Source organism: Aquila chrysaetos, chromosome 1 (assembly GCF_900496995.4).
Source record: "Aquila chrysaetos chrysaetos chromosome 1, bAquChr1.4, whole genome shotgun sequence".
NCBI lineage: Eukaryota > Metazoa > Chordata > Aves > Accipitriformes > Accipitridae > Aquila > Aquila chrysaetos.
Window position 1 is genome coordinate 5,934,321 of NC_044004.1, and position 17,323 is coordinate 5,951,643.

The window sequence follows — 17,323 nt, forward strand, 5'->3', positions numbered from 1 at the left end:
TTACCAAAACTGGTCAAATTTGTAATGTAAGCTGCAAGATGAGAGCTACAGTGGCTTGATAAGAAAGAAATACTGTCCCACCTTATGTTGTAGATCACCAGGATGTACACAAAGACAAGTTCACATTATCACACTGATTTTTTTTTTTTTTTTTTCCCCCCCCCCCCCCAGCTTGAAGGTTGATTTTGTCTTAGGAAATGCTCATTAAAAAAATAATTACCCAGGAAGGAATTAGCTCCATTAGTTATAACAAATTGCCCCTAAAATATCAAAGTTCCTTGTCCGTAAAACTGTGGAAGAAGAAGAAATGCATCTTTGTCCTATGCCCCCACCTGTAATACTCCAACTCGTCCTTCCCTGATTTTCCTACCCATTATTTTTCCATTAGGATGTGCTCTGGCACTTTCTGTACCACCACCTCCAGCAACTGATTCTGAATCCCGATTATTTGGGTTTGCCCTTTAGGGCACCATTAGGCACTGGCACCGTAACGCTATATTCTAGGTCTGGAGCAGTCTTGGAAAACGTGGCTATGGAAACCATGTCTTCTCCAATGTCCACCTGAGACCTGTGCCTGCAAATGAGCAGCTTCTTCAGGGCCCGTTGGAAGTCCCGGTTCAGGAAAGCGTAGAGCATAGGGTTGATGGTGGAGTTGCAATACCCTAACCAAGTGATGATCTTGAAGGTGTCAACCAAGACCGTGCTGGTGGAGTCGGTGCCTCTGGCAGCGAGCCAGACATTCAGGACAAAGTAGGGCAGCCAGCACAGCACAAAGACTGAAATGATAATGCTAATGGTCCGCGTGGCCTTGTTCTCCAGCTGCAGATGGTTCTGCCGCTTGCTGTTGGGGTGGTAGTGAATCTCCAGGGTCTGAGACATGATACGAGTGGCCTTGAGCCGCGAAGCTCGGTAGATGAAGAAGTACATGCTGCACATGACCATGAAGGGGACAAAAAATGCCAGAGCGGAAGCCACAATGGCAAAAATCCAGTTGGTGACAAAGATGCATTCTCTGCCTGCATCAAAGTCCACCCCGGGGATCTCGTTCCAGCCTTGCATGACGGGAAGGAAGGAAATGAGGGAGGAATACACCCAGACCATGCAGGTCATCACGATGCATCTGCGAAAGGAAAGAGACGGGGCGGGGAGAGAGGGTCTGAGTAATTTTTAGAGTTGAGAACATCCAGTACGATTCGATCCCCATGGTAACCCGTGTGGGATATCGCTGCTCAGCAGTCCCGCAGGGCTTGGAGAAGGGAATAAGCTGGGGTACAATTAAGTCCATACATGAATATCTCTAACAACTGGGTAATTGGGTCTGCGGTTTACAAAATTGGCGTCAGCGTAAGGGATGCTCAGAGCTGACTGAAGAAAGAGGAGGAAAGGCTTTACAGAGGATTTTCATTAATACTTAAAACAACAGCATGTAGATTTTTCTGTTTGGTTTCAGCTTTAATATCTGGCCGCTACCCTCTGAGGAGCGATCGGGCTGGAGCTGGTGGATACTAGATGCTCAGTACCACTGCAGCACTTGCTCTGCGACACGGCATGCTGCGCAGCCCCCTCCTCGGTTCGGCGACTGCCTGCGCTCCACAAATCGTACGCAGCAAGGGTTGCAGTGGGAAGAACATCCCCAAAAGAGCCTGAAACCACCTCCTAAAGCACCCTGCAGCTGCAGCGTCCTCTCTGCCCACCCTCAGACAACTTTCCCCACCCTGCAGTCCTCATTGCGACATTTCACGTGAAACCTTGACAGGAGCTTAGAAACTCGTCCTGTTTTCTCCGCATTTCCCCCATGAATATCGCTTCGGAAAACATTGTGAATTTAAGAAGGGGAAGACTACCACTACATGCATTCTTCTGGGTGTCATTTCCCCTAGTCCTTGGGAAAAGTCCCATGAAATTCCTGCAAAGGGCAGAAGTTGTAGGTACAAGTCAGCCCACATCACTGGTTTCTACCCCATTTTGATCTATCCTTAGCTCAAAAGGTGCTTTCCCAGGAGCACCATCAAACCAGCTCAGCTGCATTCTCGATTTCTCCTGCACCACATTAAAAATTGTCTGCAAAGTTTTAAATGGTGCGAAGATCCTTTTGCCACATCGCTCTGCTTTTGGGCAGCAACTGTCAATAGCTCATTTGGTCCCGAGACAATATAGACCATGGCCAAGGAAAAATTTGGAGGGACCCAAAGTGAGGAGCAACTCCACTCACCTGCCACGGGACATCCTTCTTGAATAGTGGTACGGGGTCACCACGGAGCAGTATCTGTCCAGGCTAATGAAGCACAGCGTGACAATGGATGCGGTGCAGAACATGACGTCAAAAGAGATCCAGACTTTGCAGAACAGCTTCCCAAACAACCACATCCCCGTCACCTCGTAAATGATACTGCGAGAGAAAACGGGTGGAGATCAAAGCTAGAAGGACCGATCTTATGCATTTTTTCAAGACTTCGCTGTGGTAACATCACATTTTAACACGGAGGGACTAAAGATGGGCATACAGCTCAGTTAGACAGCAGGGTTTCATCCTCAAAGTGCAACCCACGGCAATAACCCACAGGTGGGACATGGCTGAAGAAGACCAAACCTATGCTTCTTGCCTGCACTCTGTTATAAGCAGGTGCCTCGATAGAAGTGCTTTGCCCCACAAAGCTCCCCAAATTTACATCTGCACAGCTTTGTTTATCACAGCTTTTTCCAGTGCTCCATGCAGCACAAATTTTTATGATTTCTCCCCAATTCCTGCAGCATGGAAGAGGAGCCCTCCTCCAAGAAACTCACTTTTCACCTGGTCTCGTGCTTCAAAACTAGAGGATTTCAACTCTTGGTTAAAAAAAATAAAAATCCTAGGAGGAAGCCTATATGGCTTGTACGTTATGTAGCTCACGAATGCCTCAGCAAGGTAAACACACCAGCAAAGAGCAGACATTATGCCAAAATTATTTCTAACAAAGTCCAGAGGGACCTGTAAGAAGTGAGCAGCAAAGGAAGGAACATATGGCAGCTGTAGGAAGGCCGATGCTTGTTTCTATAGCATTCAATTAGATGCTGTGCGCTTCCCCTTTCTTTCAACAGCTTTCTGCGACTCCTGGGGTGCTGCTGAAATAACCACTGTGTGGGAATTTGATGCGAAAGGCTGAGTAACTACCTAGTCCTGCAAAGCTTTAATTATCCTCTAGCCTCACAGGTTGCTGGTCAAATACAGTGAAAATAGGGCTGCTGCACTGCAGTGTGCTCCGGTGGGCTCTGCCGTGCGGCAACGGCAGAAGGAGTCAACCTGATGTCCGAGGAGTCAGAAACCAACGCCTGCTCTGCATCTAATTAGCAACAACTCATTAAAAGGGCTTGTGAAAGTTGTTACAGAGCGCGACAACTGCTGTAGGTGGGTACAGTGCTGCTGAAGGGCCCCAGCCCTCGGCAGCTTTTTGTTATGCGGGATGCTACGCAAAAAATTCAAGCAACCCTTAATCTACAGCAGAACCTGTCCCTACGCCGTGGTGGCCTCCACACGGGCAGCATGGAGGGTCCCACTGCGCACACATGGACAGGTTTCAGGGCTCTTTCTCAGATGGGGAAACAAGACATGTAGAAGTTGAAGCACGGGTCCAGTAACGGACTTGGGTGCCTTGTTGCCACTCCTCAGGAGCCTTCCTTAACCCCAGAGTTGCTGCAAAGCCTGTGGTGTGAGCACCGTGGCCTTCCAGAAGTAGACCATGCTGCTGTCGTGAACATCCCCGCACACGGATCCCAGCGGAGCGGGTACCTAGCTCTCCTCAGCACGCGTCTGGTGGGATGCACCCGACCTAGCAGATGTTCTCACAGTGCAGGGGAGAGGATACCTGTTCCCTCCCCTCTGATGTAAAAGGTCTCTGCAGCTTGGAAATGATGCTAGTTCAAAAGGAATAATAAAAGCCCAAAGGAACGCAGAGTATGAGCAGAAGCGGTCACCTCTGTGTTTTACTTATGCTTGCAAAAGAAAAGAGTAGCTGGAAATATTCAGCCTGGAAATGACTGGGTTGGCTGGAGTACCCGGACGACAAGCTAGGCACAGCTGAACTGCTCCTGCAAACAAACCAAACCAGGAACGAAACAGAAGTCTTACTCTTATGAAATTAAGGGACCAGGCAACAACCTTGTCTTTCCTTTCTATCACATTTTCCTGAGCCAAACTGGCTCCTAAGATAATTTCTTTCCCTTCTCTTTGGCGTGTGCTAACTTGCCAACTGAGGAGCAAACTGAAATTCAAAAGAGCAACATAGATAGGAAGTCAAAACAGTGGGAAAGATGTGAAACAACAGTTACTCCATCAGCAGGGCCAAACAACGCCCAATGGAGCTGGCAGGGTCCGTTCCTCACCACGTGGCCCACCAAGAGCTGGCAAGTCTTCACACCAGGCAACACCAGGACATCCAGGAGGGGCACAAAGCATCAGTCGTGCTCTGCTCTTTGGTCACCTTCGTAATTTTTTTTTTGTTTTTGTTTTTTTTTTTTTGTGAAATAAGACATCACTCTCCTAGGTGGGCTGTTTTCTCTCTGGCTGCATAGCAAATCCATTGGTTTCCATGGAAGGACTTCCCCCCCCTCTACCATCCTTTGATAAGACAAGGGGTAATGGTTTTAAACTAAAAGAGGGCAGATTCAGACTAGACATAAGGAAGAAATGTCTTACGATGGTGAAATCCTGGCACAGGTTGCCCAGAGAGGTGGTCGATGCCCCATCCCTGGAAACATTCCAGGTCAGGCTGGACGGGGCTCTGAGCAACCTGATCGAGTTGAAGATGTCCCTGCTCATGGCAGGGGGGTTGGACTAGATGACCTTTAAAGTTCCCCTCCAACCCAAACTACTCTATGATTCTATGATCTTTCCCCTCATATTCTTTACAGCTGTGGTCCCCTCCTCATCCTTATTGTGCCCTTCTTCTCCTTTCTTGTTGGGCATGAGAAGCCACAGACAGATTTCCCAATGAAACATATTTTCATCTGCTTCTTCTCATTCCTTCCATACCTTCCTGGGAGCCTAGAAGTAGGAATTGACCAATTTCCTTCCCCTTTGTGTTCCTAACTGAGCAAAACCTAGTGCCAAATTCCCTTTTTCCCCTTGCCAAGGAAGATGTCTTACTCCAGTTTTGGGGAACGCTACCAATCTTACGGGGGAAATTACAGCTGCCAAGACACCCACCTGCCTTCGCTCTTTGCTGCCTCTCCCTCCCATTGCCCAGATTGCAAATACCATGTCAGTAGGTGAGAGGCAGAAGTAACGAGGATGCTGGGTAACTAGAAATGCCCAAACTCCATTTAGAAGAAAAGAAATCGAGGATATTGCCAAGCACGAGCAGAACGTGGAGACACCAGAGGAGTCATCAAGTAGACAACAGACAAAATCAGAGAGGAAGCAGTGGTAGAGATTATCAGCTGGAACTCACTCCAAAGCAGAAATTGTTCAGCTTTTGTCTTCTTTGAGCAAATGGGGTGCTGCCGTTCCTGGGTTCGACTGGGGTAATGAAGAAGGTGATCTCCTGGAGGGATGGTTGGAATGGGTGGAAGAGCAGGTGATGCTGTGCATTCCCAGAGAGGAGCCCTTGAGACACCCGGGTTGAACTGGGATGAAAACCTCTCATTTCTGGGCTTAACAAGAACATGGAAAGGAAAAAAAATAGCCCAGGGAAATGCCAGGTAGCAGAAAGATTGTTGCTTTAGCTAATCTTTGGTGATTGACACACTCTTTTTCTCTTTCTAGGAGGCTGAAATTGTCTGCCCCATTTTATTGCAGTGACCTCATCCATGCACTGGGAAACGTCAGAGCTTCTCTTGGGAAAAATTAGTGGGTGCTGCTGTTGACAGGAGCATACGGATCATTTTTGTATCCCCTCTGGGTAGGGCAGGGGGAGCCACGTTGTTTTGCAGGCAAGCCCAGCTCAGGCCCTGCAGACTCCACCATCACCAGTTGCAGCCCAGCTCCAGCCCAGTTTAGCCTGGTAACTGGAAATGGGGAAGGAAGCGGAGAGCCAGACTGCTGCAGCCACGTCAGCCGGGTCCTCACCCAAACACCCACTGGTGATCCTCAGGGAACAAGATCAGCCGACCTGGAGACCCTTTCCACCCCTGCCTGGCAAAGAGCCGCTTCCACAATCCCGTCTTTCTCCAACACAGAGCAAAACCCCCACTATCAGCGATACAAATCTCCTGGTTAAGTCACTACCCTCATTCCCACCGGCTTTAAAAGGGTAGGAGAGGTTAGATCATCCTCAACTGAGCTGCAATCCAAGCCCTTCGGGCAGGTATTTGTAGCACCAGGTGGAGGGGAGAGACAGGTGAATACAGATGGATGATTTCAGAACCTGAACTTAAAAATTCACCGAGCTTAGAATTGAAATTGGCAGTAACATTTCTTAAAGGGCGTCATTAACTGCTTTTTTTTCACCTGACACTAAACTTATAACTCAGTTTGTAAGTGCTTGTTGGAAAAATATCTTTCGGTGCCAAATTCAAAAGCGTAGGCAGCCCTGTGAGAACTGAAGCACAGAATGTGAAAAGAGTTCAGCTGCTTAATATTGCTCCAGGAATGCTAAATAGGGTGCAGCCCCCCATTTTACACAAACCTCTGGCCCTTTTGCAGCACAAGACAGACAGAACCTACAAGTAAACTGGTTTCTGGGTTTGTTTTACTATGTTTTAGCCAGGTAGTGAAGCTCCTGTAAATATAAACCTCATGCAGGGACAACTGCCGTCTGAAGCGCCTCTTCCTCCATTAAATATAGGGGGATCCTAAATTACCCTACTTATACTAAAATAAAACCCTTACATTTACACAGAGAGAGGGGAAATGGCCTTTGTCCCCATGTCAACACTGCCAGTTATCGGTGTGCAATGCAGTCAGGTAATAGGGGCAAAACAATTCCCCAAAGGCAGCGAATCCCATTTGTTATCCCACTGCAGACTGCAGTTCTTCTAGTCTGTTTATGCAAGCAAAACATTTATTTTGCAAGGTCACCAGCTTTCCCCATGAACTCCACTGGTATGTTGTCTGAACTGGAAGAAGCAATCAAAATTCTGTGTTTCACCAAGAATATGAAGAATAACATCTCTGCCTGTCAAGTTCAGCAATATGAGATCATCCATTTTCTTATGCTAGTAAGGAACTATTTTACTTTTCCCTCCCACTACCAGAAAATAAAAGAAAAGGTTAAAGAAGTGTAAAATCGAAAGCACAGAATTTAAATCCACTGATCTCAATAGTCATTCCTGACTAAGAAAAATGGGGGAAAAAATATACTCCGTGATTTGCTCTACCTTTGAAAAGTTAGCAGGACCAATGCAGTCATTGCACTTAGTGCTGACACACCAGTGGCAGTCCTCATCTCACATTCCCCAAACGCTCAGAGCGTGCAAAATCATCTAGCAACCACGTCGGCCCTGTGTGCAACGCAGAACTAGTCCTGGAAGAGGGGACTCATCGCACCGGAGCCACCCGAGATGCTGGATAGCTAGTTCAGACCAGCAGCCAGGGTCCCTATGCAGCCAACAGGAAAAATACCCTTGGGAAGTCTCTTTCCATTCATTATAAGCGGACCCATTATAAAGGGTAGGGAAACTGAGGCACAGAAGCACATAAAATGACCGACGCACAGTTAAGCTCTTTGGAAAGCCCAGCCTTAAGCACAGCACGTGAACTTCTAGCCAGCCCTGCTCAAAGAAGGGAGAAATGACGTTGCACTCTCACACCACTGTCTGACCTTACCTTTCAAGCACTTCTTACCTAAAGGGCATGACCAGGCAGGCTACAAGGAAGTCTGCCATGGCTAAGGACATGATAAACATATAGGTGACGGTGCGCAGCCTCTTTTCCACCACCGGGCAGATGAAGACTATTGTATTTCCCAGGAGCGTGATCAAGTCAATGATGGTTAGTATCAGCCCGACGACCACCTCGTGGAGGCCGATCCCTGCCCAGCTGCCACCTCCTTTCACAAAGGAGGAGGCAGCAGAGGAGAAATTAGAGAACCAAGATTCATTTTTGTCCATCAGCATCTTCCCACCGTTAAAATCTGAAAAAGAGGAAAGGGGGAAAAAAATAAAGAAGGACTTTAATGCACGTGACTTGTAGGTCTATGAAAGGAAGTACAGAAATAATGTTTATGCTTCTTTTACTTCAAGAAAAATCCACACACCCTGCTGTGTCTGTGCCATCACTGTCCCATGGTTATCAGTCTGTTAGAAGTGTCTGAAATCCTGAGGGTGAGGATTAATATGCGGTACTGGCTGAAGTCCTTCATGGCAATTAGAAGCACTCCTGTGAACGAAAATGCATCATCAGGTGAAGCTTGATACAAAAAAAAGACAAAAGCCCTGAGAGCAGAGAGAGGACAAGCAAGCAGCTGAAATCCAAAATTAAAGCAGCTTTGCTAAACCCCACTGCAGAGCATGCCCTGTTCACAAAATATGGGGGTTGGAGCCAGATGATCTTTAAGGTCCCTTCCAACCCAAACTGTTCTATGATTCTGTATTCTCATTATCATCTTTGCCACCCACAGACCAGATGAGGCTGCTTGCCCAGGCTGGCTGCTTCCATAACCCCACTATTCAGTATATGCTCTGCCCTGGTACTTTTTTAGGCTCTGAAGTTAAGAGCTTTTTACTCCCATGGTGGGCAGCTCCATCCCACAGTCTGAATGGCCATGCAGAGCTGCCAGCAACCACACAAGGAGCAAGTAAGCAAGTAATTGAGGTGTCTCAGGTGCAGCAGTGACCTCGGATTTATGTCCCCTTCTGTGCCCAGCTGGGAGAGGATGCTCCCAACTCCGCAATTGGGGACTTCAAGTCAAGGAAATTCACGTGCTTGTGTCCACAGTCCACGGTTCCCAGACTTTGAGCGGTGTCACGGGTACCTGGGAAGGTGGGAATGATGTGCTGCAAAAATTCCGGCAGTTCAAAATGCACTGATGTGGCTAATGGGAACACAAAGACAAAACCTGTGGGGAAAAGAAAATTATAGAAATATTTCCAGACATCAAATCGTTATATTTGATTACCACCACTGGTCCTGTGACTGGGCTCTGCTTCCACAGTACCCTTAGGTAAATCCCACATCTCCAGGGCATCACTACTGAGTGCAGCATGAGAATGGGTCAGGATAAACATCCATATAGTCCAGCATGCCTTATCTCACGGTGGCCAAACTTTGCCTTAAGAGGATTAAAAGAACAAGACAGCATGTAGTCTGTCCCCAATGTCTGTTTTTCCTTCCAGCAGCCCATGATCCAGAATTACTTCTGCAGATGGTTTCAAGAACTTCTATATCGTGACATTGTCCTGCTTCCCCTTTGGCCCACACAAAATTTTAGCATCCATGACCTCCTATAGCAACAACTTCCACAGCTTAGCTATGCGCCGTGCAAAGAAACACTTCTTTTTGCTTGTTTTGAGCCTGTCACCAGCTAGTTTCATTTGATGGCCTCTGGTCCTTGTATTGGAAGAGACATCACACAAGCAGTCCCCATCCACTCTCTCAATGCCACTGGTGGGCTCTTTAATCTGTCACATCCCCAGCCCCCTTGTCGTCTCTTGATCAGGCTGAGGAGCCTTGCTCATTCCTTGTACAGAAGCGATCGAGGACTCCTGACCATCCCTCCTGTTCTCCTGAGCCTCTGAGATGGACCAAAGCTGCAATTTCTGAAAGGAAAATGCACTGTGGATTTATATAAGGGCATAATGATGTTCTCTTGTCCTGCTTCCCTTTCATAACAATCCCTAATGTGGTTTGCTGCTTTTGATTGGCACTTAGCACTGAGCTGACCTTTCCACAGAGCTGCCTATCGCCATGCAAAGAGCTCGTTCCTCAGCAGTAACAGTCAGCTCAGAGCCCGCTGCTTTAGATAGGAAAATAGGATGAAAGGAGGAAATTAGGTTCTCTCCATGTTCCCCAAACTCCATCACTTCACAGTCGAATTTATTCTGCCATTTTAATGCTCACCGAGCCTCATGAAAGCTTCTCTGCAATTCTTTAAGTCAGGCCTTATCCTTCATGCCCTGATTAAACTTTGTTTCACTTGCAAATATCACCACTTCACGATTCACAGCTTTTCCAGCTAGAGATGTATTGAACCCTACATATCCCAGCCCCTGTCCCTGGAAAGAGCATTGCTGACCTCTCTTCCACATGGTAACACCATCCACTTCCCCCCTGCGTTTCACCTTTTAGACAAGTATTTATTCACACAAGGAGCTTCCTTCTTAACTCAGGACTTTTAAGTTTCCTTAAAAGCCCCCGCCGTGAGGGACCATATTGAAACCCTTTCAGAAATGCAGGCAGACTACACCAACTAGGTGCTTCTCATCCACATACTTGCTGACTTCTTTCAAGCACTCCCGTATGATTGTGTGGCTGGGCTGCCTTTTGTAAAAGCAATACTGACCTTTTCCTTGGATGTAATCATGTATTACATGCACCCACTCATCCTTCAAAATCCTCAGCTCCCTCCCTTGACTTCTGTTTACTTGCTGGATTTAGTGGTTTCCTTTCTTACAGGTTAAAAAACAAAAATCAAGAAATAACTAAGGCTGTCTAGAAAAAATTAAGAAGGAAAGCTGTTCCTTTGCCCCTCCTCACCGGAGCTGGGACTTGCTGGCTGAGATCTGAAGCTCTCCTGCTCCTCCAGCACTGACAACAAGCAGGTTTGCTGGACATCAAGCTCTGTGGCAAGCCCCTGAGCAGGCGCTGCTAAAAGTCTACAGGGTGTCTTAAGTACATCAGTCTTAATGAAAATGTTCCTTGGACAACATTTCACATCCTGATGTCAGCCCATAAGAATAAAATAAAAAGTCCTGTCTCCGGCTCTCACGTTATTGACGGGAAAGAGGATAATCTACGCCATTCTTTCTAACAACCCCGCCGAGGATGTCATCAAACTGGAAGAACTCCTGCGGAACAATTTGATTTCAACGCAACCACACTTTCTGGCAGAAAAATTGTTCAGCCCGTTCTCCTCCCGACGTGGTCCGCACAGATGGCACAGTGACTGCTGGCTGGCAAAACCAGGTGGTGACAACGCCTGGCCGCACAGCCAGCCAAGTTGCAGAACCTGCCGCTGCAAGGTCCGTTACATGGTCCGCGTCCATCCTCCAGCTCATCTGGACATCCACCATCTCCCATACTTGCTGGGAGATGCCGGTGTCCTCACACCTCTGGAGCCTCTCCAAGGTATGGAAACTGCCTCTGATTTCCACCTCGAGTTGACTCCCTAACCAGTTTAAGCACATGAACACCACCCAGTCAGCCCTATGTTCTCCCAGAAGAGCGTGCAGCGTTAAGATAGGCTCCCAAGACATGAACAGCAAAAAACAGGTTAATGAAAAATCAATGGTTTAAAAAAAAAATGTCGAATTTTAAAGTTTAAAAAAATCAGGTCTTAAGGTTCAAAAAAATCAATGTCAAATTTTTGGTCTACGGCCTTGAATAATCATAGATGAGAATGCTGGATTCGTTATTTGGGTTTTTTAGATGTAACACTGAAACAAGAAGATTTAGCAGTCACATCTTCCTTCTCCTGCAAACAATGACTGTGCTTACACAGTTGTTAACTATGTATCAGTGTTAGTACAACTCTGATTAAAGCATATCATTACTTACACAGCGTGGCTCTGGTACTGATCTCTGAACACACACTGCACTCAAACTTTAGGTAGAATTAGGACACAGCTATTAGAGTCCATCTTTGCAAGCTCTCTATGCTACTCAAGTACCACCTCAGCCACCAGCCTGGGTTAAAAGGTCTTACCAAGTGGAAAAGTAACGGCAGGTTGCTTAATGCAGGATACATCTAGGAGCACGACACAACAACGCACAAATACAGGCATCAAATGTGTCCACGCTCACGAAACATTAGAGAAACCCTCTCTTGGTCATACTGGTTTTTGGTCAACACAAAGAGAGGCTGAGGGGCTGGAAATGAGACTCCGCTCATTTGACATCCGTCATTCCTCCGGCAACAAAAAGAAGGGATGATGGATGCTTGAAACTTCAGGTTTGAGCCCTGAAGTCTAATTCAGGGTGCAGATAACAGAGTCCTGCTGCTCCTGGCTCCTTTTCAAGGATCCCCAGGCAGAGAGTCCCTGGCAGCTCATCCGCAGTCTGTGTCACAGCCAAGCACCCAAGGTTGATGTCCGTCATCCTTTTTGCCTTTCACTGGGCAGCCAGCAACTTATCTAAGCGAAGAGGTTCTACTCCTGAACCATCTGGAGAATTGTTAATACAGGAAAGCAGGGGGTGATACAATCTCTGTGGAAATCTCTGGGACAAAGCAGGGTGTGCCATCCTTCCCAGGGATGTACTTCCACAACTTAAATATTGGAGCTTTTAAGTTCTCCTATGAGCTGCAGCAGCTCGTGTGGTTATGCTGCTGATACAGCACAGTGTCTTTCTTTAACATCAGTCTTTCAGCCTTTCCTGTAAGGAGCCTTCTTAAATCAATGGGATAAATGCCCATTTGTACCATGGTGTGGGATCATACCAGATTCCCTGGGGATCTCAGATGCCTTAGGGTTTGCATTGTTCTCATTTGGACATCACAGTTTTGCTTCCCTTCAAAAATTGATGGGCTAGGTTCTGCTCTCAGTCTACCTGAGTGAAGCAACCCCATCATTTCAGTAGTTTTCCTTTAATATACAGAAAGTTTGACCTAGTTTATTCAGCAGACAAATCCCAAGTAAAAGGTTAATTTCATCATTAAATGGCATCTTTTGATGACAGGGGAGGAAAAAAAAGCTCTGCAATCTCAAGGCTGACTGCACTTTAAAATCTGAGAGGAATTATGAAAATTGGAAATATATTTGCTGCCAGACTCTGCTCCTCTACTAAACCGAGTACGAATCAGAGTACGGCAGCATGCAACCGTACCTGCCCCAGGACCTCAAAACACATTTCCCTCCTCCCCTCTGCCGCGAGCCGAGGCGGCAGCAGCTCAGTAATTTGTCAAACAGTGCATTGCTCTGCAAGGCTGCTGTGCCGTGATAAAGAGGAGGAACATCCCTGGGGATGCTTCCACCTGTAAAACATGAATTCAAGGAGGCCACGCAGCAAGAAAGCCTTTGCACTGACTTTCCTTCTCTCTCTCTCTCTTCCTCCAGCCAACTTTCCCGTTTGAAGGGCAGCATTTCTCAGGGCACAGTTTCTTTCCACCCCCAAATCAGCGCAGAACAACTCCTACAACCTTTCCAACAGCTAACCAGCCCCAGGTCTGGAAACCCAGCAGAGGCCAAGGTGCGATCCTTACCTTCAAAACTGACCGTTGAACGCAGCCAGCCGGCTTGGAGCAGCTCGGCAGTACCGCTGAGCTGGCTGCACGGTGCTTTTCCCAGCAGCAGGGTCCAAGGGACTGAGGCGAGCTCGCAGGGCTCCCAGATCCCATCCCATGGAGCTGCTCCCAGTCCGGCTGTGCGAGGCTGATGGTTTCTGTCCCAGTGCAGGATGGCGGACCCGCACCTATGAGCCAGCACAGCCCTTTGAGATGTCCCCCCAGCAGAACTGCACGCTCTTCCGCAGCAAAAGCAAGTCTGTTGCAACCACCTCTCCGAGGAGCGAGGAGAGACGGAAGCCTGAGCGCAGCATTAAAACTCAAGGCAAAGTTAAACCCCTGCCTCAAATGTGGGGGTGCCCGTTGGCGTTAGGGGGGTGACTGAGCCGGGGTGCCAAACCCCAGCCCCCCCGGGGCAAGAGGGGGGCAAAAATCCCCAACCCTTGGCTTGCAAAACCCCCAACCCCTAAGGTGCAAAACCCCAGCGCTGGGGTGCCAAATCCCACCCACCGGGGGGTCAAAAATCCCAACCCCCGGGGGGGGGGGGGGGCAAAATCCCCCAATTCCAGGGAGGGCAAAATGCCAATGATGCTGAAGGGCACATTCCCCCTTCCCCCCCCCCCCGCACCAGCCTGGAGCCGAGGGACACACTGCATGGGAAGAGGCTGGGGGGGTCCTGCCCGGGATGGGGGTCTGTCTCGGAGGTAGGGAAGGAACGGGGGGAGCCCTGCCTGGGGAAAAGCAGTGTTTGGGGGGGGGGGGGTGTCACTTTGGGGGGGAGTAGTGCCCGGAGTGAGCAGGACCTGCCTGGGAAGGGGGGGTGGGATGGACCTACGGGGGTGTGGGGGGTCAGCCCTGCCCGGGGATGGGGAGGGGGATACCGGCGGCCGTACTTACCGGCAGCAGGGGGGGGGGCCGTTGCAGCCGCTCCGCTCCTCAGTCCCGCTCCCAGCCGGGAGAAGGTTCATCCAGCCCCCCCGGGGGGTCCTGGCTCCCCGTGGAAACGGTGCTTTGTTTCTGCCTTCAAACCAGTCCTTCCTATAACACACAGCGGCTGCACGGGCGCGGCGAGCGCACAACGGGATAACAAAATAACAAAACAAAAAAAAAAAAAAAAAAAAAAAAAAAAAAGGAGGCATTCAATCGGATTGGCTTCCCTGTTGCTAAAAGCAAAGGGGTGCTTTGTTCATAAACTGAACCAAAATGCTAAAAAATCCCAGACTTTAACTAAAGAGGACCCTGTTAGCTTCAGCGTTGGTGAGATGTTACCTGCCCAGCCCCTCTTTGCCTTGCCGGGGAGGCTGAGTCGGGCTCGGTGCAATGGGATGGTGGGATGGGATAGGATAGTGCAGTGGGATGGTGGGATGGGATGATGGGATGGGATGATGGGATGGGATGGGATGGTGGGATGGGATGGTGGGATGGGATGGAGGGATGAGGTGGTGCGATGGGGTGGTGGGATGGGATGGCAGCTGTTGGGTTTTAGAGCAGAGCTGGCGAGGGTGGAAAATGGGCACTGGGTTGTTTAGGCATGTCCCTGGGGGAAACCTGGCTAAGTTCTGGAGAAAAGGAGGCTGAGGGGAGACCTTATCACTCTCTACAACTACCTGAAAGGAGGTTGTAGTGAGGTGGGTACTGGTCTCTCCTATCAAGTAACTAGTGATAGGATGAGAGGAAATGGCCTCAAGTTGTACCAGAGGAGGTTTAGATTGGATATTAGGAAAAATTTCTTTACTGAAAGGATTGTCAGGCATTGGAACAGGCTGCCCAGGGAAGTGGTGGAGCCACCATCCCTCGAGGTGTTCAAAAAACACGTAGACGAGGCACTTCAGGACATGGTTTAGTGGGCATGGTGGTGTTGGGTTGATGGTTGGACTCGATGATCTTAAAGGTCTTTTCCAACCGAAATGTTTCTATGATTCTATGATTAAACTGGCTGCTTGGAAAGGAGATGTCCTCCTTCCAGGTGCAGGTCTGGGCTTGAGGGAGTAACTGGCACCTCTTGGACTCCTCGGGGAGGTGATTCAGCAAAATGGTCTGGCAGAAAATGAACTTGGCAAGAAAAGGTAAAAAATTCTGGTTCTTTGAGAGCTTGGATGAGTGTCACATGTGAAGCTGGGAGTGTGTAAACCCTGTCCATAGCTCCTGTCCTAAACCAACCCCCCAAATCCCCCCCCAAATCCATCAACTCTTGCTTGCTATCACCAAAAAGTCCTCCTTTCCCACCAGTTTTCCAAAGACAATCACTAAGGTTTTGGACCTATCAGGAAAAATGTCCTTGGAGCATTTTCTCAATGAGTCTGGAGAGAAAATGTCTTGAGGAGGGTTGGTGGAAAATAAAGAAACCCAGATTTATTGTCCTTTCCCTGGAACAGCTCAGCTCTTGGCTGGCCATTGGCCTTTCAGGTTTCAAACTTGTGTTTGAAATTAACTTGTTTCAAACTTGTGTTTGACATTAACAATCAAACTGTGATGGATGAGCATGTTTGGAACATTTTGTATCATATGCTTCAGAAATAGCAGATTACCCTTTGAAAATAATAAGATCTACTTTAAATGATGTTTTTTGACTCCAGAAATGGAAAGAAAGAAAGAAAGAAAGAAAGAAAGAAAGAAACAAACTATTTGTATCACAGCCAAACACAATCTCATCTCTGTATTTTCTTTAATAAAGTTGTATAAAATATTTTCTATAGAGATGGAGAAATAAGCTTTGGATGTGTCAGAGTATTTTGTGAATCTAGACAGATTTCCTTGCTTTAGTCAACATAAAGTTCTGTGTATTTCTAAAAAAGTCAGTTTTGGCAACTTCTGTGTAAAATACATTAACATTATTGTGTTTAAAATTATCTTCTAATTTACATTTAATTTAAAAAATTAAAGGCTTTTATAAAACTTGGAATCTGATAAAAATATTTTATTTCTGATCAAAAAGAAAAATTTTCAAACCTGAAGAAAAGTTTTTGTGCACTGTTCACCAACCCTCATTGCAAGCCAAACTCTTGAAGCCACTTTCTGACCTTCTTCCTCACACCGTTAATGCCATTGAGCCAAATGGGAGCACCTGACCAGGGAAGATAAACAAAGGGGAAGAAGTTATAATAAAAATAATTGAGGGGTTGAGGGTTTTATTAAAAAGCTTGTACCAAACTCTGTAAATTCTCCAGTGCTGCCCACAAAATATCGACAAATAGTATGAAATTATATATATATTATATATAAAATTATAAATTATGATATATATTATACATTAGACACAACACATAATATACACCTATATATTATGTAATAAATTATATAATATATCATATAAATACAAGTCCATATACATATATAAATTTTATAACATAGAGTATATATTACATATAATATCTATTATTTATAATGTGTATATATTAAATTTTATAATATATGCAATATGTGTTTATATATAATACATTACAATTTTATACATATATAAATAGATATTTGTATATATACATGCATATTTTATCTCTATAAATACAGAAACAAGAAAAATCTTGTAATTTTAAGTAACGCCTACTTCATCTCTCTTTTTAAAGAACCTTCCCAAAGCACGCTTTTCCTCCTCCTGCATTTCCCTTGACTTTATAGGGCAAAACCAGTCCCAAAAAAACCCCGAAAGAGCTCAGCTCTGTCCCTAAATTAGAGTTAATTGCTCATTACGGTGGGCGGGGGGTGGCTGGAGGGGGGCAGCTGCCGCTGTCCATGGTACCGACGGGTCGCGCTGCCCCTCCCGCAGCGCAGGGACCGGATCGGCCTCGCTCCGCCATCGCGACTGTCCTCTGCTTGGGGCTTTCTTTATCTTCCTGTGACCTAGGCAGGCTGTCGGACTCAAATAATAGAGTTTTGACAGAGTAGAGGGTAATAATAAAGGCCTGCAGCTCTTCAGGCGTAATAGCACCGATCCCCTCCCCCCCAAAAAACTGACCGAGAAGATGGATAACAGCAAGAAGAAGAACGTGGTTTGGACAAAGTGCTGCAAATGCTGTGTCAACCACTCGTATTAA

The 17,323-nt window shown here is 47.0% G+C and overlaps 1 protein-coding gene across 2 annotated transcripts; it reads right to left on the reverse strand.

Moving 5' to 3' along the window:
- LOC115343408 (octopamine receptor-like) lies at positions 1–14,567 on the reverse strand. 2 transcript variants are annotated; one of them, XM_030019300.2, is made up of 7 exons: positions 14,190–14,567; positions 13,272–13,480; positions 8,889–8,972; positions 8,172–8,293; positions 7,760–8,048; positions 2,213–2,389; positions 1–1,120 (listed from the first exon to the last, which is right to left on the reverse strand). In XM_030019300.2, the coding sequence occupies exons 4-7, from the start codon at positions 8,188–8,190 to the stop codon at positions 445–447; spliced, it is 1,161 nt and encodes a 386-aa protein (XP_029875160.1). In that variant the 5' UTR covers positions 8,191–8,293; positions 8,889–8,972; positions 13,272–13,480; positions 14,190–14,567; the 3' UTR covers positions 1–444. The 2 variants fall into 2 exon arrangements, with proteins under 2 accessions (XP_029875160.1, XP_029875172.1); XM_030019312.2 differs by lacking the exon at positions 8,889–8,972.
- Between the last annotated feature and the right edge of the window lie 2,756 nt (positions 14,568–17,323).

What these genes read in the sequence shown, in the direction of transcription:
- LOC115343408 (XM_030019312.2), bottom strand. An exon ending in TGCCTGGTCATGCCCTTTAG is followed by an intron (nt 2,390 to 7,759) that starts GTAAGAAGTGCT and finishes TTTCTCTCGCAG; the next exon opens with TATCATTTACGAGGTGACGG. An exon ending in AGAAGGATGTCCCGTGGCAG is followed by an intron (nt 1,121 to 2,212) that starts GTGAGTGGAGTT and finishes TTCCTTTCGCAG; the next exon opens with ATGCATCGTGATGACCTGCA.